The sequence below is a fragment of the Etheostoma cragini genome, chromosome 4, assembly GCF_013103735.1.
Source record: "Etheostoma cragini isolate CJK2018 chromosome 4, CSU_Ecrag_1.0, whole genome shotgun sequence".
Taxonomy (NCBI): domain Eukaryota; kingdom Metazoa; phylum Chordata; class Actinopteri; order Perciformes; family Percidae; genus Etheostoma; species Etheostoma cragini.
In genome coordinates this window covers 13,344,324-13,366,517 of record NC_048410.1, presented here as the reverse complement: position 1 = coordinate 13,366,517, position 22,194 = coordinate 13,344,324, and the positions used below count along the sequence as shown (strand labels likewise).

The following is a 22,194-nucleotide window of genomic DNA, read 5'->3' as shown; positions in this document are numbered from 1 at the left end:
TATATACTGTAAATGACTTCTTCTTCTTATCTCTATGGAATAATATGGAAATGCTCGTTGTTGATTATATTTGATAGAGGTAGGGATAGCACCATCAGGTAGCTCCAGAATAGGTCAGCAGTGTCAACAGTATTATTATTACCTTTTGGTATGAATTATTTGAACCATGTTTTCCATTCAAAAATTTCAAATTGGGATTTGTGGAAAAGGAGCAGGCCCGTTGTTGGCTTGATCCTTTCTAAAGCTGCTTCCAGACCCTGGGGAGGGGGGCTGTCATCTGATTCGGATTCAAGTGTTTAATAAGAGCACGGACAAAAAAACACACAAGCTTTGAAAGTAGAAAATGTGTTCATGTATGACAGAATCCCTCATAGTAAGAAGCTGATTGAGAAACAGAGCAGAGTAAGAAGAGTATTCTCAACTGAATAGTATTAAAAATGGAAAGAATCTTTTCTCTTTTGACTTTAGCATTCATAAAATTCCCAAATACCATGTTGATAAAACCAAATCTGTAGCTCCACAACCACCTTGTCTAATTTCCAGTCTGAAGTTATCATTCCTTTGATTTTTATCACCCCCCCACCCTTACATATACACAGACTGTCCAGCAACTTTAATCTTATTATTCACAGCAATTCACATGAGTAATTTCTTCGATAATCATTAAGGTAATCAATTTGTAATGTATGTGAAATGACCTTTGTTTTTTTCCATTGCAGTGTTGTGGGATGACTGATCTTTGTTTCTCTGTGTATTTTGAAGAGAGTAAGCAGGCTGGCAAAGAGGAGGAGGCTCCTACCCTGAACCGTAGACGAGGGGCCATCAAGCAGGCCAAGATCCACTTCATAAAGAACCATGAGTTTATTGCCACGTTTTTCAGACAGCCCACTTTCTGCTCCGTGTGCAGAGAATTTGTCTGGTAAGTCCAGCCTACTCCTGAGCCTTATAAACCAACTTCCAAAGCAGCTAAAGGGAACTCATGGACCACAGATTAGATAAACCAAAACAGGAGACAGAACAACACAGTGAGATAAGAAAAAAAAAAAAAATGTCCTTATTTTTGGCAGCAATTAATACTCTCCCCTAACATATGTTAGAGAGACAGGTTGCTTATGATGTTTTTGGATAAAACCAGTAAGGTCAACTTACCCTTTAAGTTGTAAGGTCTTTCTCTGGTAATCACAATGTTTGTCGTTTTTTTGAGAGCAACAGGTGTGCTTTGAAGCTCATTCTGGTCTCTTTGGAGAGGAAGTTTGTAGAAAAAGGAAACACTGATAGACAAATCAGCATGGGTGTACTGCAGCTGTTCATTATCACTCGCTAAGTGATTAATCAGCAAACTATTCACATATTAATAATCATTCAAAAGTGATACAGACTGACCCGTTAGTGTCACTTTGCCTCCCACAGGGGACTCAACAAGCAAGGCTATAAATGCAGACGTAAGTGTACAATAATTTTAAAACTCCTGTGCTTTGTGCAATACTTGAAATAGCAACCCGGTGATTAGATGGTATATATTAAAAATATGTACTTCACTGTTTATCTCTGGGGTCAGTGTACATGATATGCTCAGATACTGTATCAAAGTATACAATTCTCTTATATCTTGGTTTGATCAGAGTGCAATGCAGCCATCCACAAGAAATGCATAGACAAAATCATCGGCAGATGTACCGGTACTGCTGCCAACAGTCGGGATACTGTGGTACGTATCCATTTTTTGTGCGCTACACCATGTACTGTGAGTGTTCTCCTTATGGTTGATTTTAGTTTAGTGTGGGCCTTTCTTACTCTGGGTTTAGCTGTTATAGTAAAGTATCCCTCCGTAACAGTTTAAACAGTGATGAAAAAAAAATTCAACTGGCAGGTGTTGCTGAGTAAGAGTTTGATTCAAAGACGGGTACCAGTCAGGGTCCACATCATCCATATTGAAGACAATTAAAGACCAACTGACCTAGATAATGCATGGAAATGATTAAGCACACACGGGGAGTGGTCTCAGAGAGAATCAGTGAAGAGGTAGACCTGGGAACAGACAAGAAACTTTCTATTCATTAGCATGGTAAATTCACTTCTATAATCTCAGAGAGGGAAGCAGGAGACAAAGCAAAAAGATAAGAAGAAAATGAGGCAGATGCGCAGGGTTGTGAAGTATCACAGACCACTGATAAGAATTCCTTTGCTACGGGTCAGTCACAGAGATAATGAATTCCGTTTGACTCCGCAGTTCCAGAAGGAGCGCTTTAAAATTGACATGCCGCACCGTTTTAAGACCAACAACTACATGAGTCCCACGTTCTGCGACCACTGTGGAAGCCTGCTGTGGGGTCTTGTCAAACAAGGACTCAAGTGTGAAGGTACACCGCTGATAATTGACAAACTGTTGAAGTGTAACTGTGCACTTTTATCTTGAACAGCCTTTTTTGTTCCATTTGTAGATTGTGCCATGAATGTCCATCACAAGTGTCAGGACAAAGTAGCCAACCTTTGTGGTATCAACCAGAAACTACTAGCCGAAGCACTTACACAAGTCAGCCAGGTGAGGATGCAGACAGTCACAAGTCATTTGTTGTGGGGTCCAATCAAGAGTCAAGTCAAAGTAAAGTAAAGAATTTCAAGGATGTAAACTTTCTTGTGACAGAAACACAACAACAAAAAATCACAATAATTTTACCTTCTTAATTATAAAGTGAAGATTAATTTTTTGTAGTTTTGACCTGTCCCATTATTTTAGCCTGACCTCTCTTTGCTGCAATCTTGACCCCATTTTGGTCCTGGATCCAGTTATTTTCTGTTCATATTTCTAACATTAATCCCAAAACTAAGACTAATCAAAACCAAAGTAGAGCACATTTATAGAGGTCTTCTTTACAATATTATCTGTAAGTGAGTATCACATGAAACGCAGTTCATTGGTTAATAACACATGATGGTAAGTTGATTATGAACAATGGAATGTTAAAATAAAGTGTAATCATAAAACTGAGTGTCCCTTGAATGGGGAAACTCTAAATTCTCAGTGTGTGTTGACACTTTGTTAAGTGTGTGACTTCTGACCTCAATGGGAACCTGAGCTTCCTGTGCTGGTGTGTTTAAGGACTGGCTCGTTGTGGAACTCTCAGTTCTCTTGTTTTCTATTTACTGGCCTCTAAATGTATGTAGTTTGGGGGACAGTCAGAGCACACAATCATTGTTTAAAAAAGAGTCAGAAAAAATGTATTCACATTGGCTATATCACAGCTAGATGAGTAGCCATTGATGAGAAACTATTTGTCTGCCTGTTTTATGCTTACTTTTTCTTTTTCTTTCTTTTTTCCATCAGAAATCGTCCTCCCGCCGTTCAGATCCAAACATGCCTGATCTACCTGATATTGGAATTTACAGTGAAGTTAGCAAGCTTGCTGGACTGACTATTGATGGTCAGTTAGTGTTTTTCTGTATGTGCATGTACTTACGTGCATTCATGTGAGCAGTATATACTCTCTACTGATAAAAATACTGAATAACATGCAAAGTGTTCATTGTTTAAGACTATTATAAAAATAAGTATTTTTATGTGGTAATTGCTAAACGTTTGTCCATTAGATGGATCTCCCTATGGCAGACTGTGGGAGGGGTCCAACCCACGGCCTCAGTCTCGTATAACTCATTTGACCCGCATCAACGTAGACAACTTTGTCTTCCACAAGGTCTTGGGGAAAGGCAGCTTTGGCAAGGTACAAAGCAACTATATCAGTGATGTATTTACCGTGGGACTGCCCCTTTTAAAAAACCCAACCCAAGAGTGAGAGGATAACCAGGAGTGAATAAACACCTCGCCAGTACAACACCTGTCAACTGTCACATACATTACACGTGCACACAGAGGCTTCATTTAGAAATAATGATGATCAAATGTAGGTTTTTGATCATATTATGAGCAGTGGACAACGTGTTTCAATTTATTAACACAATCTGGCTCAATGGATGTACATTGCTGGGATGAAGCCTGGCATCTGACGAGTGATGAACCGCCCCTTTAGCTGTTTCTGTTATCTAATTTTCAAGGGCATACACATTGCTGTGAAGATAGGTCTGGCAATACAAGACTAATTAACACACATCTTGACATTTCAAACTTCATACTCTTAATAAGGTAGACAACAATTCACTGCAAAAAGGGGCATCTAAAAACAAGTTAAAAACAAACTTGCTTGATTTAAGATGACAGTGTAAAATTGAACACTTAAAATAAGAAAGTCACTCTTAAAACAAGATAAATTATCCAACACTTCTAAATCTTACGTTTTTTTGATCTTGGTAAGAACCAAATAATTGGCAGTGTTCAAGTTACTCTCATTCTCCTCTTCTCTTCTTCTCTTTGCCTCACAGGTTCTCCTTGCAGAGCTGAAGGGTAGCGGAGAGTACTTTGCAGTAAAGGCTCTAAAGAAAGATGTAGTGCTGATGGATGATGATGTGGAGTGCACTATGGTAGAGAAGAGGGTCTTGGCTTTAGCCTGGGATAACCCCTTCCTCACACATCTTTACTCCACTTTCCATACCAAGGTAGTCCATTTTCATCTCATTAGTGCCTCAGTGGTTTTCCTACACTACATCATTAGCTGGAATTGTGTCCTTAATACTCAAAGTAAAACTTGTCAACAGGAGCATCTGTTCTTTGTGATGGAGTATCTGAACGGAGGAGACTTGATGTTTCATATTCAGGAGAAAGGGCGCTTTGAACTCCACAGAGCCACGTAAGTCACACCTGTCATACCGACAACATACAGATTTGGTGAAAATAAAAACAACCACACACTACTTGCCATCATTACTCTGTGCTCTCAAGCTCTTGTAGCTGTGCCGGGCCTCATACATATAGAATAGATGAGCTGATGAAAAGCTGATACTTGTAAAGAAGACAGCATGTCTACTCTCTGCGTGTCACTCGCTTTCTTTCTCTCCCATTATGTGTTCTTTTTTGTTTACATGATATACTGAACCCTGATGGGCTGGGGCTGGCAGACTGCCCTTGTAAGGATAAAGCAGCTCTTATTTTGTATGGGGAGGTATCAGTTACAATCACCCATCTCTCTACTCATCACTTTGTGGGAATCCTTCCAGAAAAGAAATGGCACACTGGTAGAAGAGTGTTGTAAAGTCTAAAGCTCGTTGGCACCCGCGTCTAAACTAGAGTTTAAAAAGTCTCACATTTACAAAAGAGATGGCGGTGAAACATGTCTTTGTAACAACTGTTAACCCCCCCCCAGTAAATAGTGTGAATTTTATTGGTTTCACCTTGTTGAAAGGGGACAGTAATAGTGGAGAAAACAGTCTCACCACAAAAACCACTAGTTGCTTTTCTTGAGCTTTATCAATTGTATCACAGAGTCTGCCCAGTTGTCAAGGAATTGTAGAATGTTTTTCTTCTTTTATAAGCACCTTAAGGATAGACAAATAGGGACAACAGTGAGGTATTTCATGGTGTTGTGTTCACAAACTTGGAAGCAAAAATACACAAACTCAGATGAAGCTAGCTTGTTTTGATTCTAGGTATCAGAGGACAATAAAGATAGCTAGATACATAGCTAGATAGACTTTAGTCCGTGCGAACCACTATAGTTTTATGTCTTGAAGAATGGCAAGACTATTAATGCATTTACTATTATCTTTCTTATACACTAGCATGTTTTTAAAAATACTGGTGTGTGTAGGTTTGTAGTCTTTCGTTACATTTCCTTTAGTTAAACTGGTGGTTGTGCCCCGGACCCGTTTGATGACAGTAGAAATTCTCTATTTGGCAAACCCCGGCCTCTCTGCCAGCAGTTTGATTTCACCCCTGCAGCTTGGTCTGGAAATCTGCACGTTTAATCCTGCTTGAGTTCACAATTTTGCGGGAAGCAGTCACAAGCTGGCTTATCTACCTCACGCGCTATTGGCGGGTTTAACACAATGACAATAGGGAAGCGACCGAGCAGCTTCTCGTTTACGTTCAACATAGCGGCCACCGAAGCGAAGCCGTTGATGCAGCTGTCGCTTCTATGTCACCCGGATCGTTGGTCTGATTGGTTGAAGGACTATCCAATTGCGTACGCAGTGATTTGAACTATGCCCATTTGTCGTGCCTCTTGGGAAGAGAAAACACAGAGCAGACTCCCCAGACCAATGCTCAATCTTAAATCTATTGAGCTTGGCTTGGTTGGTGATAGCCAGACTATGATTTACGATGATTATTATGATTTGCTTGAATATATGTAATATATAAATAAGCTTTTATGTTGCTGCAGAAGTTGTCACAGTGGAATGAAAAGCATCTCCTGGATTTGGTTATGCAATAATTTTTTCTCAGGCAGTCACTGAACTGTAGAGTTTCAGATGACCTCTTTATCAGCACAAAGGCCCTGTTCTCCCAGTGGCTACTGCAAACATGTAACCCAGTGCTGTAGAGAGCCTAGCCTAGCGTCTCAACGTTCCTCACATAGCAGTGGCAAACTTACTTACAAATATCTAGTCCTCATGTTACACTCTGTTTTGTTTGTAGTGTTTTTTGTTTGGACGTGCATATACGTATCAGTGTGCACATTCTAACTTGTTCTAAGAGAGCTGCGTTTGTTAGGGTTTTAAGTGAGAGACGATCAAAAATGAAACCTGCCTATTCAGTCTTTGTCAATTGTTCATTTAACCGGCTCCACCGCCACAATCCCTCCACCAACCTCCTCTCCTCCAACACAAACCAGACACTCAGGAGGACCACTACCTGGGGACAGCGCTTTCACCATCGCTGCCCCCTCCCTCTGGAACTCTCTACCCATAAACATCTATGACTCTTCTGACCTGGACGCTTTTAAATCACTTCTCAAAACCCATCTCTTTGAAATAGCCTTCACCCTCTAAAAACATCACAGTTAATTTACTTTTATCTATTTTAACAGTGTAACATGATTGTTTTTATGTTTTGTGTTTATTGCTTCACCTGCTTTTATTGTGATTACCATGGTTTTACTGTAAAGTGTCTTTGAGTAAATGAAAACCGCTATATAAATAAAAGGTATTATTATTATTATTTAAAATGGGCAACAAGTTCTTATGTTTAGGGCAGGCGGCGCTAAGCCCTGGACTCGCTACGGTGCTTCTGTAAAATTGTCCTAGGAAGGAACTTGGTGGAACATTTGTATATATAGGGAGGCGAGCCCTGGAATGGCTAATTCCATGCAAAGGTTAACTCTTCACACAATACAGTAATGTGAGCTATTTAAATTACTCACCAGTGTTTTGTATCTAGATTACCTTGTTCACAGCAATCCCCATATCTGTATACCATGCAGAACTGGCCACCAGCAATTTTTTTCGTTGCTGTCTTCCTGTCTTTATCTTGCCCTGCAAGCTTAATCTATAATCTCTGGGCAAACATGCTAGCAGGTCCCTGTTAGATAGTGATGCTGTAAAGACTATCTTTGTAAATCTTTACAATCATTCACCGATGGAACCACACATCTCTTCTCAAAACTGGATTGTTTCCCCTGACACAGATGACAAGAGAAGCAGGTCAGAGATAGGCTACTCTTTCGGCTCACTGCAGCTCTCAGGTTTCACATAATGAGAGTGTTATTCACCGGTCTGCTACTCCATGCAAATGTCTACCTCAATAATTCAGCTCTACACTGAAAAGAGTCTGCAGTGACACCAGTTTTCAGCTGCCAACTCACGAGTGAGATAGCCACAGCGCAGACATGTGGCTTTCTACCAGAGATGGGTGGCTAATATTTGTCTGTCTCCCCAGGTTCTACTCTGCTGAGATAATTTGTGGTCTCCAGTTCTTACATGCCAAAGGGATCATCTACAGGTCAGAGCAAAAATATGTGTAACATCTGGATGTACAGTACATGCACTAAATGACCATACTGGTATTTTGTTTTTTTGTTTTACTATATTCTTTCCATCACAGCTGACCTTGTTTGATTATTTTCCTATCTTACACAAGGTAAAGATAAATTCTCAGTGCAAGTGCAATATTGAAATACACTTGATGACACTCAAAACTGGCTTGGTTAGGTAACCCCGCACATTTTGACTTTTTATCATTATCATTCTGTGGTAATGCAGTTATGAACAGGGACTATTTAGGAAACTTTGAATATGTTAATTTCCTGCAGTGAAAAGTTGAACACATGAACAATGGACTGATTATGCACGTCGATGAATCCTATCTCAGTGTTGTAAGGCAGTGAGCATTCAAGATTTCAAAACATTCAAAACTAAGGCACTTCTAACTCCTCTAAAAGTTCATTTAAAACATGCAAGCATTAAGTGTTTTTTTCTGATGAACACAACATTGTGAGATTGAACTTTATAATTGCAAACTCGTCTTCAAAATCACTGCACATTTCCAATCCTGCGGTGATTGTTTTGTTCCAGAGATCTTAAGTTAGACAATGTGATGCTGGACCATGAGGGACACATAAAGATCGCTGACTTCGGCATGTGCAAGGAGAATGTGTTTGGAGAGAATCGTGCTACAACTTTCTGCGGTACTCCTGACTATATCGCTCCCGAGGTATAGTGTTTCATACTTAACGGATGCTTTCTTGTTCTGAAATATTCAAATGTGCAACTGATTGCAGATTGGATCATTATGCATGTGTCAGTGTGTGTCTAGAATAATTCTTATTCATAATATTGTATTACAACTCAGATCCTGCTGGGACAGAAATACTCATTCTCCGTTGACTGGTGGTCATTTGGGGTGTTGCTTTACGAAATGCTGGTTGGTCAGTCGCCTTTCCATGGAGATGATGAGGATGAGCTGTTTGAGTCCATCCGCATGGATACTCCCCACTATCCTCGTTGGATCAACAAGGAGGCCAAGGATCTGCTCGAGCAGGTCTGTACCAATACCTATTAAACAAAATACATCTGTTATAGGGCACCATTTATGCTTATATGGTACGAGCATGTTTAAATATTTTATGGTTTAAATTCAAGGACCACATACTCCTGTACAAGATGAAAGAATACGTTTATGAAATCTATTTAATCCAATTAAATCATTAAATCATAAAATATATGTATCTTAAAATGAGCTAATTTAATGGTGCACACTCCTAATTTACCCTGCAGTTGTTCGAAAGAGACCCCAGTCGCAGGCTTGGGATCGTGGGTAATGTCCGGATAGAGCCGTTCTTCAAGACCATCAACTGGCAGGCCTTGGAGAGTAGAGAGATTGAACCCCCGTTCAAACCCAAAGTGGTAGGCCCCACACGCACTAAGGAGTCACTGAGGATTCAGTTATGAAAGAATACAGATCATGCGCTGTGTTTACATATGTCTATAATCTGTGATGAGCGCCTCTGTTTTTATATTTGGCTGAGATAAGATTGTTTTCAATTTCAGAAAGCACCAAATGATTGCAGCAACTTTGATCGGGAGTTCCTCAGTGAGAAGCCTCGTCTCTCCTACAGCGACAAGAACTTCATAGACTCCATGGATCAGGCGGCATTTGCTGGCTTTTCATTCATCAACCCTAAGATGGAACAAATTTTAGAAAAGAGAGTGCTGTGATGACAGTCAGACCTTCGTTACAGCTTTACCGCTTATGGACAGTTCCCTTATTCTGTCATCTTGTTAAACTTACAAATGAATGAGCTGTTCCACAGTCAGTATTTGTGTGACCTTATTTTAAGCACAAACCATTCTCCTTGGGTACGTGTAGAAATGATAAGCGTAGAAACAGGCCCTTGTACTGTACATGTTGACAGTATTGTGTTTGTGTGCATGCTTATTATTTGTCTAGGTTGTGCTAATATAAGGGCGGGAGGTGGAAAATCCTTACATTTCACTCACCGCTACCATTTGCAGCTATTTTGTGTCCCTTTTTGTAACATTTAATTCAACCCAACTGGGAATGAAAAGTATAAAGAGGGAAAGAAACCTATAGGAATGAATTATGTTGAATACGTCAAATGTAGATTTTTTGTGTGTGAATGAATTGACTGCATGTATAGAAATCTCAGACCAACAAAAACTTATTCATCTTTAAATATAGATTAATAATGAATGTTATCTGTCTTTGGAACATCTGAATTCTTGCCTTTGACTGAAAGAATCATGTCTTATTGACAAAGAAGATCTTGTGGTGATTGGCTTTCCGGTCCCATATAAAGAACTCATTTTAAAAGATTAACAGCTGTTCTCAGCTGAACTGAAAGGTCCTGTTTGTGTAAAGGGAAGGCAGTAGGTGCAAAAGGTCAAGTAAAGGTACGTGACTTCAAACAGTAAGTTAGGAGTCACTGATACGCTGTATATAGACAACGGATATGTATATTGTTGTAACATGTATATTTGTTCGCTAAGGATGTACTTTTTTTTACTGTCTCCATCTTTTACATCTGATTAAAAAAACATCAACTCCCAAGTCTGCTGTACTATTTAAAAAATGTATATTATATATATTTATATATGTGTATATATACTATATATAAATATACATACATAGTATACTATGTATATGTATATATACTGTATATGAGCAGTTTACATTGAGATCATACAATGAAAGATTAAGGTTCCCGAAAACGAGAAGATTTAAGAGGGTTTAGTCAGGTCGGGGCTTATCTCTGGTGCAATATCATATAGTATCTATGGTGTGATAATCCAAATTGAAATAACTAATGTATATCACTAGACAATCTATTATAGGCTGGTTCTCTTAGGATCAATTAAACCTACAGAAAACAGATTTGCACTTTCTGTTTGGGGTAGGATATACTTTGTTACCTGCTCAGGGACACAAACCTCAATTAACTTAATTAGCAAATTGTTCTTACTGTGATGCAAAAGTGCTTATGATTGGTATGGCATTTTCAGGAGATGCAAATTAATGTAGTTTAAGGTGTAGGAGAGGTTGACATTTTTGTGAACATATACATGTACAATACAAAAATCAGGAAGGAGGGCTTTACATGAAACTAAAAGGCTGGTGTAATAGATTACATGCCAATATGTTAGTAACAAACAATGAATCATATACATAGAGAGAGAGATTCACAATAAAAGGGACATAACTGTTGTGTATGACACCACCAAGCAGTCACCTCCTTGGGTGTGTAAACAATTAAATCAGGATGGTTACGCCCGCCCTCTAGCGACAACACGTTGGACGTTACGCTCTTTGACGTCACCGCGTAACGTCTTTCCGTACAATGTGTACGGAAGTCTTACTGCTATATCTTCTTTAACTGTCCGTGGCTACATCTTTTAGCTTCTACTGCTGCTTAACGATCTCACACTTGTACATGAGCAATAAGGCGCTATTGCTATTGGTTTTCAGCATAGACTGTATATTATTAATATTAACAGTTGGTTTTCAGGAAGCAACACTTACGGTTTTTTAGTGTGTATCATGATTTTCTTTCATAGAAAGCAGCGAAAACGTTGTCAAATTCACAGTTAGATTTCCAGCGAGTCAGAGGAAATCCAAAATGAGTACTCAGGAAGTACTGAAGAATGCGTCTACTCTAGCATCGTATAATGTGTTGCTACAGGTACCCACACACACACACACAAGCACACACAAGCACACGCACACACGAACGCACACTGATGAGCTACAAGTACAACCAACTCATAACTAATTATTCTTTTTATTTATTTTATTTTAAATCTCAGGTGATGTTCCGTGTCCTCACCTTTTTGTTGAACGCTTTTACACTACGGTTTGTGTCCAAGGAGCTGATTGGTGTTGTCAATGTCAGGTAAGGATGACATATGCAGAGATGTGAGAACCAAGATGAGCACAACGCAGCTCATTTCACTGCATCAGCTGCTGTAACATGTATGGGTTTGTCTTTATTATGCAGGCTTACACTACTGTACTCCACATTAGTATTTCTATCCAGAGAAGCTTTCCGGAGAGCCTGTCTTAGCGGGGTATCTGGGACGAACAATAGTTGGAGACAAGTTATCAACCTGCTATGGCTGACGTGAGTTGAGTGATTTCACAAGAAAAAAAAGTAAAGTGTGTTTAATCTTGCATATTTAGCATGTGAACGTGTGTCTTGTCTCTCAGGTTGCCTCTGGGTGTGTTATGGGCAGCCCTGCTGGTCTGTGTGTGGCTGTGGCTCCTGGAGGTCCCAGACCCTCTGACTGTCCCTTACTACGGCCCTGCTGTGGTGCTGTTTGCTTTGTCAGGAGTGCAGGAGCTCCTGGCTGAGCCCCTCTGGGTCCTGGCTCAAGCTCACATGTTTGTCCGACTGAAGGTGGTCGCTGAGAGCTTAGCAATGATTGCTAAGTGCAGCATGACCGTGGTGCTGGTGGTGTTCGCCCATGAATGGGGCCTTTACATCTTCTCTGCTGCTCATGTAAGAAATAAGCTGAAGTCGTCATTATTTTTGTGATTACTTCCTCTGTATGTAATAATTTTAAGCTATGGGCTTTTGTTAGTTGGTGTACACAGGATTCCTGGTGCTGTGCTACGCTGTTTACTTCATTCGTTTCTTGGGCTCTCAAGAGGCAGCCAAGAAGGGTTTTCCTCTGCACCGTGTTGGAGAGCTTTTGCCCTGTAGAGCTGATGGAGAGGTTGTAGGGCAGGATAAAATATCACTATTTATGATTCATCTTCACAAACTCAAACAATCAGACAAGTTACAAGATAAAGTGTTACCATACAGGACTAATGATCCTCATCTATTGCTCTGTTTCTAGCCGCTGGTTGATTGGACTCTGGCCTGGCTCACATGGAGCTTCTTCAAGCAGTCGTTCCTGAAGCAGATCTTGACTGAGGGTGAGCGGTACGTCATGACCTTCTTGAACGTCCTCAGCTTTGGAGAGCAGGGAGTTTATGATATTGTCAATAATCTGGGCTCCATGGTGGCTCGCTTCATCTTCTTGCCTATCGAGGAAAGCTTCTATATCTTCTTTGCCAAAGTGCTGGAGCGAGGGCATGATGTCAAAAGTCAGAAACAGGTGCAAGTCTTGAATAAAAAACACACACAACAGTCTCTGTTAATGGCTAGAAAGGAATCGTTGGTTTTACTTCGTTCATATTGTGGGTTTTGTCTACAGGAAGATGTTGCCGTGGCAGCAGAGGTCCTAGAGTGTCTGCTGAAACTGGTGCTTGTGGTTGGTCTGATTATCTCAGTGTTTGGCTACGCCTACTCTCACTTGGCTCTGGACATTTATGGCGGCTCTCTACTTAGCAGCGGGGCAGGTAACAAAAAAACACTGGCTGTATTGGATATATGTAACAAATTCTGCTTTGCTTGGTGTTGTTAGTCACTGCTTTGTGGGTTTGTTTTTCTTAAAGGACCCACTTTGCTGCGATGCTACAGCTGCTATGTTCTCCTGCTTGCTGTAAATGGTGTAACCGAGTGCTTTGTATTTGCTGCCATGAGCCAAAAAGAGGTTGACAGGTGAGTAATGTAGAAGTATACATATACATTCAGTCATTATACATCATGTAACCTGTCGGGTTAACACTGTGTTTGTGTTTTGTTCTCAGGTATAACTTGGTGATGCTGGCTTTGTCTGTGTCTTTCCTGTTCCTGTCCTACATGCTGACGTGGTGGGCTGGTGGTGTGGGTTTCATACTGGCAAACTGCCTCAACATGGGCCTCCGCATCTTGCACAGCCTGTTTTACATACACCGCTACTTCCAGTCCAGTCAATGGAAACCTCTGCGAGGCCTGTTGCCCTCCCCACTTCTACTACTGGCACTTGCTGTCAGTGCCGTTGTCACAGTGCTGTCTGAGGTACAAGAGAATCATGTCTTTTTGTTCTCCACTCATGTTAAATTTCTAAATATCAACCATTACATTGTAGTTTTATTCTATACAATCTGCAATAAATATTATGCAAATCTGTGGCCCTAATTTGAGCGTCTTTATTTTCTTGTTGCAGGGTGCGTTCTGCTGTGAAAGCGGCTGGTTGCTAAGGCTGGTCCATATTGCCGTAGGAGCCGCATGTCTGCTCGGTGTGTTTGTGGCTGTTCTTTTCACAGAGACTCAGCTTATTCAGTTTGTGAGAACTCAGCTCATGCCCCAATACAGAAAGAAACACACTTGAATAAGACTGGAAATTGGCATTTTGGACTGGAAGAAAGCTTTACTACAAACAGAGGGATGAGCTTCTGACTGACAGTTAGTGACTGTGTGAAAACGAGGGAACAGCTTTTTATGTGTGTGTGTGTGTCTTTTTGTGTCTGTGTGTGTCTGTGTGTCATGCTGATATGTTTTCACTGGATCATTCCTGTGTTGGCTCATACATGTATGAACAAACATGTTATGATTGTTTCGGGATCGAATTGTGGCCGATAAAGAAAGTAATGTGATGAATTTGTTACAGGTACACAGTAAAGCAAGATTACTAATTCACATGTGTGGTGTTCATTTTTTAGATGGCGAATTTCATTTAATTTAATGGGAAAATATGAATTTATAAACTGTAACCAGCCAAGTATAAAGTATACACTTTCTAAAGAACGGGTTTGCACACTGTTAGCACCAGCTTTGTCATATTTAACTAAGTTAAATATTAAGATTCTAAGTAGGTTTCAAGCAACATGTCAAATAATCACTGAACTCAAAGTTCAGTGACTATTTGACATGTTGCTTGAAACAACTTTTTTTTTTATCTGTTCTTTCTTTGTACTCTGTGCCACTGAATTTAGGGTCCCTGAGGATTGAGTAATTATGTAAAATTAGCAGGAAGGGGTGGGAACAGCATTCTTTTTATAGAAGGGCAATGCTTCTCTCTTCTCCACTCTGCTCCTTTTTTGTATGTACTTGTGTGAAAATCAGGTATGGTTTAAAGTTTCTGTTGATGTCTTAAGACAGACAGCTCCTTATCTTTTGAGTCATACCTTTTGAACTTTGATTCCAATTTGATTAGATTGCTACTAGGGGCAGGATGCACATACATACCTTTGTCATATTATTGCATCTCTAGGACTTACTTGGGAAAATGTAATGTCCCAAGTTGTAATAGTGATCTCATCACTTCATAATAAAGCAGCAGGGAGGACAGCAGACCAGGAGAACAACCAGAGGCAGAAAGACAGAAAAGAGGAGGAGCGTATACACTCATTGCGTCATTTGTTAGTCTCAAAAACTGCTTTATTGTCCACTAGAGAATCCCTTCGAGGTTGTGTATATATGCGAGTGTGTTGGACTGGACTCACAAGAGAAAAAGAGACACATCATACAGAGAGAAGATTTTCTCACAGCATATCTTCAACTGCTCAACCAACATGTCTCACGTAAGACCACTGTTTTAGAGATGACAATTTCTCAAATTGTTGAAAAGACTTTCTGCAGACATTGAGAGCCAAAAATAACATATGTGTGCTGTTGAATTATTTCTTTTTACTGCCCCTCAGCCAGGTCAGGAAAAAGATGAACAAATGCAGCGTCCTGAGATGAGCAACGAGGACCTGACTGAAACAATGAACAGACTGGGAAAGAGTGGACCAGCAAAGAGCAAGACAGTCGAAGTAATGGAGGAGTGCGGTGAGGACACACAGTTTTATAGATGAATCTGAAAACAGTCTGGTTTTCTGCATCTGGTTCAGCTAAGCTCACATGGCAGTGAATATGTTTACGGGGCATTACCTCATGCTCAAGTTTCCACTCCATATACAGATAGGAAGGAGGGTATGATGAGTCTTCTCTCTCATCCAGTGAGAATAAGTGTGTGTATTTTTTCAGATCCACAACATTACATAACCCTTCTCACTGCCTCATTAACAGTGAAATATTCTGATTGTCTCTCTTTTTTCACAGAGAAACTTGGTAAAGCTGCTCCCTCTGTGTTCAGTGGGGCAAGGTCAGGAGTGGAGACTGTTTTGAACACACGCTCAGCTCGACCAATCAGGAAGTAGCATTGGACTTCCTGACCATGGTTGGACAACACTTGTTCCACTTCAGGGGATTGAGATCAGTTGTCCTCCAGTTTGGGTTTTGGAACTCAAATCTGTTTGGTCATGGTGTGCCTTGGCACTTTAAAGTGATAACATCCTTAAACAAATAATTTCTATGTACTGGTGAGCAACTTTTTCATTTTTAAAACAATTGTTTTATTCAACCATTAGTGCAGTTTCTGTAACTGCAGCATTCATTCAGCATTTCAGGTTGCATTGTTATGATACTGCATTCAGTTATTGCATTGGAGACTAGCAAGACATTTTATTTCTTAATATAAAAAAGAAATCTTTTGTAAAACTTTCACAACTTCCGTCTCATCCACCCTGTTTTGTTGTAAGTACCAGCAATATTGTAAATATCCAAATAAATGTAATAAACCATTCCAAAAATATTACAGAAAACAGCCAACTCGTGTTTTGCTTTTTATTCAAAAAATTACTTTATGAACGGAATGAATAAAACTATTAGAACAAAGGTACTGCAGTAGTTGAGGCAGAGACACTAGAATGAACCATGGTGTGGAGGAAGAAAGCATGAACAAAAGATGTTGAATCAAAGTGAACCGTGGAACAGCTGGCAGAACACCAGCTCTGCGAGTTGTGAAAGAAAAAAGGTGGAAATCCAATTTTATTTCATAAACTTGTGATGTTGATCTTGGAGGATTTTGGCGGAGGACTTTGCATCATAGAACAGCTCGTTAATTTCCTCTATCTGCTCCCTCTCCACGGTCTCTTTTCCCTGAACACGGCCGAGCAGGCTGGCCGGTGTCAGCAGCTGTACAGCGTACCTAAGGAAAAATAAACATCCTCTCAGTATGGCCACACATATACGTACAGTTTCCCATTAATAGAAGATTGAGGAGTTGCAAGGCCTAAATGTATGGAAGGGTAAAAATGTATTTTTACACTACATTTCCATTTGAAACGTTACCTTAAATAGTAATTTTGGACTTTTTGTGCCAAAGAGCCACAATTGTTTTCCTTTTTTTTTTTACTTGATAATTGTTCCAGAAACTGGACCGCTGTGGATGCTCAATGCAAGGCCGCTCATTTCTTCACTCTGCTCCTTGATACATTATGTGCATTCTTACCTAAGGGTGGTCTTGGTGCCGATCTCTGACAGGTGTGAAAGAGCGTCCTCGCTGATATTTATCCCCTCAGTCTGAGCACGGATCTTGATGATCTTCAAACCAAAGCGTCATTTGTGACACATCCACAAATGGTACACATCTCACATGCAGACTTTGATGCCGAGACTCACCTGCTTCATCTCCTGTGGTGTGTACAACATGGTGCGGATTATCATGACTCTGTCCAGCAAGTCCAGAGGAATCCCGTGTGGAGAGCTGATGTCCTCTGTCCCCCTGGTGAGTCACAAATGATTGTCAAGGCTATAAATCTTACATCCTAGTGAGAAAATGCTCTTTTCTGTTGAATTCAGATTTCCTACCTAATCAAACAGTTCCCTCTGTTAGAGGCAAACACAACGATGGGGGCGATGGTGCTCTCGAGCGCTCGATGGAGGTATGTGAAGCATTCGATGTCCAGCATGTGCACCTCGTCCACAAACAACACACCAGGTACGAGCTCAGCCACACCTTGGTCAATGTAGCGGTTTACCACCTTGTTTATCTCAGCACGCAGCTTATCTAAAATATGAATAAAAACAGGGAATTGATAAACAATATAAATCAACTCAAGCCTGCTAGAGACGTGGGCGGGGCAGTTCTCCAGTATCCTTTACCTGTGATTTCAGTTTTTTTGGGCTTCATAAGTTGTCCCATCATAGAGAGAATGTCCTGGCCTCCCTGAAACAAAAAGATGAAGAAGCAATTGACACAGAGACACACACAGACACATACACACAAGGTATGGTGAAGGGTATGTGATGATGTGGGGCTATTTTTATTTTACATTATTCATTCACAAAGAAAATTGGTGTCCTTAGAGGGTTGTATTTTTCCTCTTTTTTTAATTAAGGCATTAAGATAAATTTCCAAAAACAGTACTCTATCTATCTATATATATATATATATAGAGCTAGATGGAGGGATAAACAATATAGTGGATAACTCTCCAAACTAACATTAAACAAACTAATCTATTTTGTAAGATATTGATATTAATTGACATGCCATTTGCAGTTACTTACCTGGGGTCTGGCATTTGCAACATCCAGGTCATGCAGTGTGACATCTTGAACTATCTCCTTCTTTTTGTGGACATCCCCTTTGGGCAGTGGCACATACTCCTCCGCCTCCAGGTCAAACTCTGTAGCAAAAGTGTCACAGCGACCTTGTCTCTGCAAAGACACAGTATGGCAAAATGTGGGTAATGGTATGAATTTAAAATTCTACCCACTATAGACGTCTACTTCTAAAAAACGGATGTCTCACATTGCTCTGGACAAAAGTGAAAGAAAAGACAACACAGGGGGAGGAGGGAGAGCAGGTAAATGGAGGGCATGCAGCTGAGAGATGAAAGAGTTTCAGAAGGGCAGGTCATGATATGGCTGTCAACAGTAACAAATGTGTTGTCCAGCCCTCCTCTTTTGGCCTCTGACTTGAGCCGATCTGCGCCGCTAGCCCACCTGCACCGATTAAAGGAACCGTCATTGTGGCCTGTCAACACAGGCCACAAGCCATGCTGCTGGAAAATAGGCATTGTGGGAGATAGAGCGATAGGGGGAGCATGAAGAGCTGCAGGAGGCTCATTCCTGAGTACAGTTGAAATGCAGCAGGGCTTTGATGCAGAGCTGAAAGGACGCCTCCATGAAGGACTGACGAGGCCATGCCAGACAGAAAACACTGAACTTTGATCTTACCAAATATTCCTTACAGTTTATTCGAAATGTTTAATTTGTGAACTAAACAATTTATTTAATTCAAACCTGGTATGTACATATCTTTCTGCTCTAATTGGCTGATCAAAATCTATGACAGTTGTGAGGGAGTAACACATGGTAGTGATATTGCAATACCTTGACCGCTCCACTATTGGCTTCAATGTAGATGACATCTCCCACTTCCACGCGCTCCTTCTGAAGACTCTCATAAATACTGGGGTCCAGCTGATGAAACAAGACAAGAGATTTCCAGGTAAGACATTGGTCCCTTGGAGATGAAACATAAAGAGTTGTTCAGGTAAAAACTGTGTAAAGGGAAAGGGAGAGAAGAAAAAAAAATTAAAAAAAAAGAAAAAAAAAAAAAAGAAAAAAATCACATCTAGACACAATCTGGAGGCAAGACAGATGATATTGCTAAATGTGACGTACCTTGATAAAGTAACAATCCCCATTAATTCAGTTATTATTATCATCATTACACTCTCTATTCATTCGATATAGCTCAGGGTGGTTTACATGTAGCAGATGAAAAAAAAAGACTACAGCTCCCAGTCTGACCTTGAGCTGCTTTGTGCCTTTGCCTGTCTTCAGACCGATGATGACATGGCTGATGGTTTTTCCGTAGCCACCCATGGGATTCTCAGTCTCACAGGGGGTCAGCTCGGTCACCTCCCCTTCATACACCTCCTTTGTTTCTTTGATACGCAGTCCTGAATGTGACACACGCACACACACACACGCACAGACACACAGAAACAATCAAGCCTTTATATTCCTGTATCAACTAAGCCACTGCTTCCTTCAGCCTACTGTACAACGCATTGTATTACAGAGATGTTACACGTGTGCACATGCCCATGAAATATCTGGGCATCGTCTTGTGTAACGTGATCACACTCTTGTTCCTCTTTCATGCAGCCGGTGGCACTGAGTATGACCAGGACACAGGTGGCTGATCCACTGTGGTGAGGGTCAGGCAGCAATGCTTAAGGCAGGGACTGTCTGTCATGGCACTCTTATCAGCAACGTGATGACAACTTCAAAATGAAGCCCCCTGCCACCTGAGGATCCTGTTCTAGGGGAGGAGCAAAAGGTGCTGATGACCAGCTCTCCCTCTGCCTAAGCTCCATTTCCTACGCTGCGACAGGTACCACCAGCAGTCAGACAAACCCCTTGCGCCCCCCCCCCCACCAGCCTTCTCAACACTATTCTCATTAATCTGCTGTCCAGTGTTGCCTTTTAACTCATAGAACTGCGTGTTCAGTACACTTTGCTCTTCCTGCCCAAGGACTAGAGCAGAAGAAAGTGGAGGTACTAAAACAGGTTTTCCCATTTAGCCAGTCAGTTTTGATTTTATGTGGTGAGGTTTTCAAATAGCATTGATGCTGCCCTGACCCAATGCAATGGAAGTGGATGGAGTTGGTATCATGTTTTTCCAGAAACAATGTATTGTTAAGTCAGGATAATAAACAGACCTCACCACTGAACATCTCAGTAGAAATTCTGGGGATTATATTACTTAGTTTTTTTAATCTACATTTTCCTTCTTTCTTTTTATGTACACATTTACATGAATATACAGTATTTACATATTATTTGTATGATTTATACAAAACATGTATATTTGACTTTATTTCACCTACTCATACTAATCTACATAGAAGCACTGTTCTTCAAATATGTTACTAACTTTTTAACATTGGCTTTCTCTTGGCATTACAGTCCTTTTTAACTTGACTGTTTGCCAGTATTTAAAAATGACACTGGTGTAAACAATCATGATGACTGCCAACTCCTACCCAAACAGATCAGAGCAAAAAAACAACAACAAAAACAACCTCAGTAACAGTGACTTGTTTTGGAGGTAGGAGCTGTGCCCAAGGAGTTAAATCATATTTACACTCACCAATGGCCCTCCGGAAATTCTCCATTAATACTTCTGTTTTTTTAATCTCAGATGAGTAGACCTCACTTCCAACCATGGGGCAGAAAGGCACCTTGTTTCCCAACTCCTGTGCTACAGCCAAGGCAAGGGCAGTCTGGAGGAACAAGTACAAAAGAGTCCAAATCTGCAGCAACAACACAGGCCACATTCAATTAAGCTACGTGCTGTCTTGCTAGTGAATGAACACTGCACACTTACCTTTCCTGTACCGGGAGGCCCTGCCAGTACCACTGCCCTTCCTGCCATCTTCTTCGAACGGATCAGCTCAACAATGATTCCGCAAGCCTAGTGGGTGAAAACAAATATAGAATAGATACTGACATACAGTGGTAAAATGTCAATACGACTTCCCTGCAATATAAGTAGCTGGTTGTGGCAGTTGAGTGATATTTTGAATTAACTGTAAAGCAGGTGGGACTTTAGTTAACCTATCCCCAAGTGTCCGCATTGTCCCCAAAGTTCTTTTTTTTTTTTTAAAGATTATTTCTTTGGGGCATTTTAGGCCTTTAATGGACAGGACAGCTGAGGTTGTGAAAGGGGAGAGAGAGGGGGAGTGACATGCAGCAAAGGGCCGCAGGCTGGATTCGAAAAGGCCGGCTTTGTCGAGGAGTATACCTCTAAATATGGGCACCCGCTCTACCAACTGAGCTATCTGGGTGCCCCCCCAAAGTTCATTTTAACCCCTGGCCAATCTGTCTATCTGCGTTGCTTTATTTTAGACAGTAATGCATCCTTACAAATATTCAGGTGTCTCCTTAGCCTGAAAATCAGAGTCTTTTATAGTCATATCCCTATCTATATCTGTTGACAATTTTTAAAGCCGGTCCTTCCTCAATGAATTTGTGTCAGACTGTGGACACTGGACACAGACATATTTGTTTGGGATTCAATCTTCACATCTAGATTGGTTTTACATGAATAAAGGTACTCCACTTGACTGATAAAAAATCCAAATACTTGTTTTTTGCTGTTATTTTTAAAGAATATTATTAAATATGACTTATATTTAGGTTGGACTTTTCCTTTAGGTGAGCTAACCTGGCCTAAGTAAGAAACAGCGCCCCCGCAGTGCTAAAGGAATTAGCTTGTTGGTGCACCTGACCGCCTGCAATGAGCGAATTCATCCCTGCAAAAAAAGCTTAGCTCTAAAAATCACTCCTCCAAACAACCCAATAATAACGTAGATGCAGTTAAACATGAATATTACCTCTCTTGCAGCCTCCTGGCCTACTAGACCACATGCTGCCTGTTTAGCATTCCCGGCCTCGTCTAGCCCAAGTCCTTTGACATGACTGTGAGTGGCGATCCGCTGAGTTTTCGTGGTGCTTTTCACCTCCTCGATCTTCATAGTTACTAGTACTTTACAAATATGTGATGTAAAAACGGCAAGATAGGTTACGGTGAATAAAGTACCTTCTGTGCCTCAGATAAATTTCTCACCACCACAATCGGCGCCGAAACTCAAAACACAGGTTTCCATGTGGGTTACTATGGGGAAAATCAGCGGAA

At 40.7% G+C, this 22,194-nt stretch overlaps 4 protein-coding genes across 5 annotated transcripts in view; 3 read left to right on the top strand and 1 right to left on the bottom strand.

Moving 5' to 3' along the window:
* Positions 1-10,393, top strand: part of prkcda (protein kinase C, delta a) — a 17,192-nt gene extending 6,799 nt beyond the window's left edge. For both annotated transcript variants that reach the window (XM_034869994.1, XM_034869993.1), the window contains exons 5-18: positions 763-919; positions 1,411-1,442; positions 1,623-1,708; positions 2,231-2,360; positions 2,442-2,542; positions 3,326-3,422; positions 3,589-3,719; positions 4,375-4,548; positions 4,648-4,739; positions 7,763-7,825; positions 8,398-8,536; positions 8,675-8,863; positions 9,100-9,228; positions 9,373-10,393. In XM_034869994.1, the coding sequence (XP_034725885.1) occupies positions 763-919; positions 1,411-1,442; positions 1,623-1,708; positions 2,231-2,360; positions 2,442-2,542; positions 3,326-3,422; positions 3,589-3,719; positions 4,375-4,548; positions 4,648-4,739; positions 7,763-7,825; positions 8,398-8,536; positions 8,675-8,863; positions 9,100-9,228; positions 9,373-9,540 (1,688 nt within the window). In that variant the 3' untranslated portion in view covers positions 9,541-10,393. The remainder of the gene's footprint in view (positions 1-762; positions 920-1,410; positions 1,443-1,622; positions 1,709-2,230; positions 2,361-2,441; positions 2,543-3,325; positions 3,423-3,588; positions 3,720-4,374; positions 4,549-4,647; positions 4,740-7,762; positions 7,826-8,397; positions 8,537-8,674; positions 8,864-9,099; positions 9,229-9,372) is intronic.
* Positions 10,394-11,171: 778 nt separating this feature from the next.
* rft1 (RFT1 homolog) lies at positions 11,172-14,294 on the top strand. The gene is made up of 10 exons (XM_034869437.1): positions 11,172-11,522; positions 11,647-11,732; positions 11,838-11,960; positions 12,047-12,338; positions 12,421-12,555; positions 12,682-12,942; positions 13,042-13,186; positions 13,283-13,388; positions 13,478-13,727; positions 13,876-14,294. The coding sequence occupies exons 1-10, from the start codon at positions 11,460-11,462 to the stop codon at positions 14,038-14,040; spliced, it is 1,626 nt and encodes a 541-aa protein (XP_034725328.1). The 5' UTR covers positions 11,172-11,459; the 3' UTR covers positions 14,041-14,294.
* Positions 14,295-14,926: 632 nt separating this feature from the next.
* mustn1a (musculoskeletal, embryonic nuclear protein 1a) lies at positions 14,927-16,426 on the top strand. The gene is made up of 3 exons (XM_034869439.1): positions 14,927-15,232; positions 15,353-15,482; positions 15,756-16,426. The coding sequence occupies exons 1-3, from the start codon at positions 15,224-15,226 to the stop codon at positions 15,851-15,853; spliced, it is 237 nt and encodes a 78-aa protein (XP_034725330.1). The 5' UTR covers positions 14,927-15,223; the 3' UTR covers positions 15,854-16,426.
* ruvbl1 (RuvB-like AAA ATPase 1) lies at positions 16,308-22,194 on the bottom strand. The gene is made up of 11 exons (XM_034869438.1): positions 21,893-22,194; positions 20,884-20,970; positions 20,647-20,779; positions 19,299-19,450; positions 18,876-18,965; positions 18,048-18,197; positions 17,640-17,703; positions 17,346-17,544; positions 17,157-17,259; positions 16,987-17,078; positions 16,308-16,683 (listed from the first exon to the last, which is right to left on the bottom strand). Exons 1-11 carry the CDS (start codon positions 22,031-22,033, stop codon positions 16,524-16,526), a joined length of 1,371 nt encoding a protein of 456 aa, XP_034725329.1. The 5' UTR covers positions 22,034-22,194; the 3' UTR covers positions 16,308-16,523.

What these genes read in the sequence shown, in the direction of transcription:
- rft1 (XM_034869437.1), top strand. Translation starts at nt 11,460, where the DNA reads ATGAGTACTCAGGAAGTACTGAAGAATGCGTCTACTCTAGCATCGTAT. An exon ending in CGTATAATGTGTTGCTACAG is followed by an intron (nt 11,523 to 11,646) that starts GTACCCACACAC and finishes TTTAAATCTCAG; the next exon opens with GTGATGTTCCGTGTCCTCAC. An exon ending in TTGTCACAGTGCTGTCTGAG is followed by an intron (nt 13,728 to 13,875) that starts GTACAAGAGAAT and finishes TTCTTGTTGCAG; the next exon opens with GGTGCGTTCTGCTGTGAAAG.
- mustn1a (XM_034869439.1), top strand. An exon ending in CGAAGTAATGGAGGAGTGCG is followed by an intron (nt 15,483 to 15,755) that starts GTGAGGACACAC and finishes CTTTTTTCACAG; the next exon opens with AGAAACTTGGTAAAGCTGCT.
- ruvbl1 (XM_034869438.1), bottom strand. Translation starts at nt 22,033, where the DNA reads ATGAAGATCGAGGAGGTGAAAAGCACCACGAAAACTCAGCGGATCGCC. An exon ending in GCCAGGAGGCTGCAAGAGAG is followed by an intron (nt 20,971 to 21,892) that starts GTAATATTCATG and finishes TTCACCCACTAG; the next exon opens with GCTTGCGGAATCATTGTTGA. An exon ending in AAGGCACAAAGCAGCTCAAG is followed by an intron (nt 18,966 to 19,298) that starts GTCAGACTGGGA and finishes TTGTTTCATCAG; the next exon opens with CTGGACCCCAGTATTTATGA.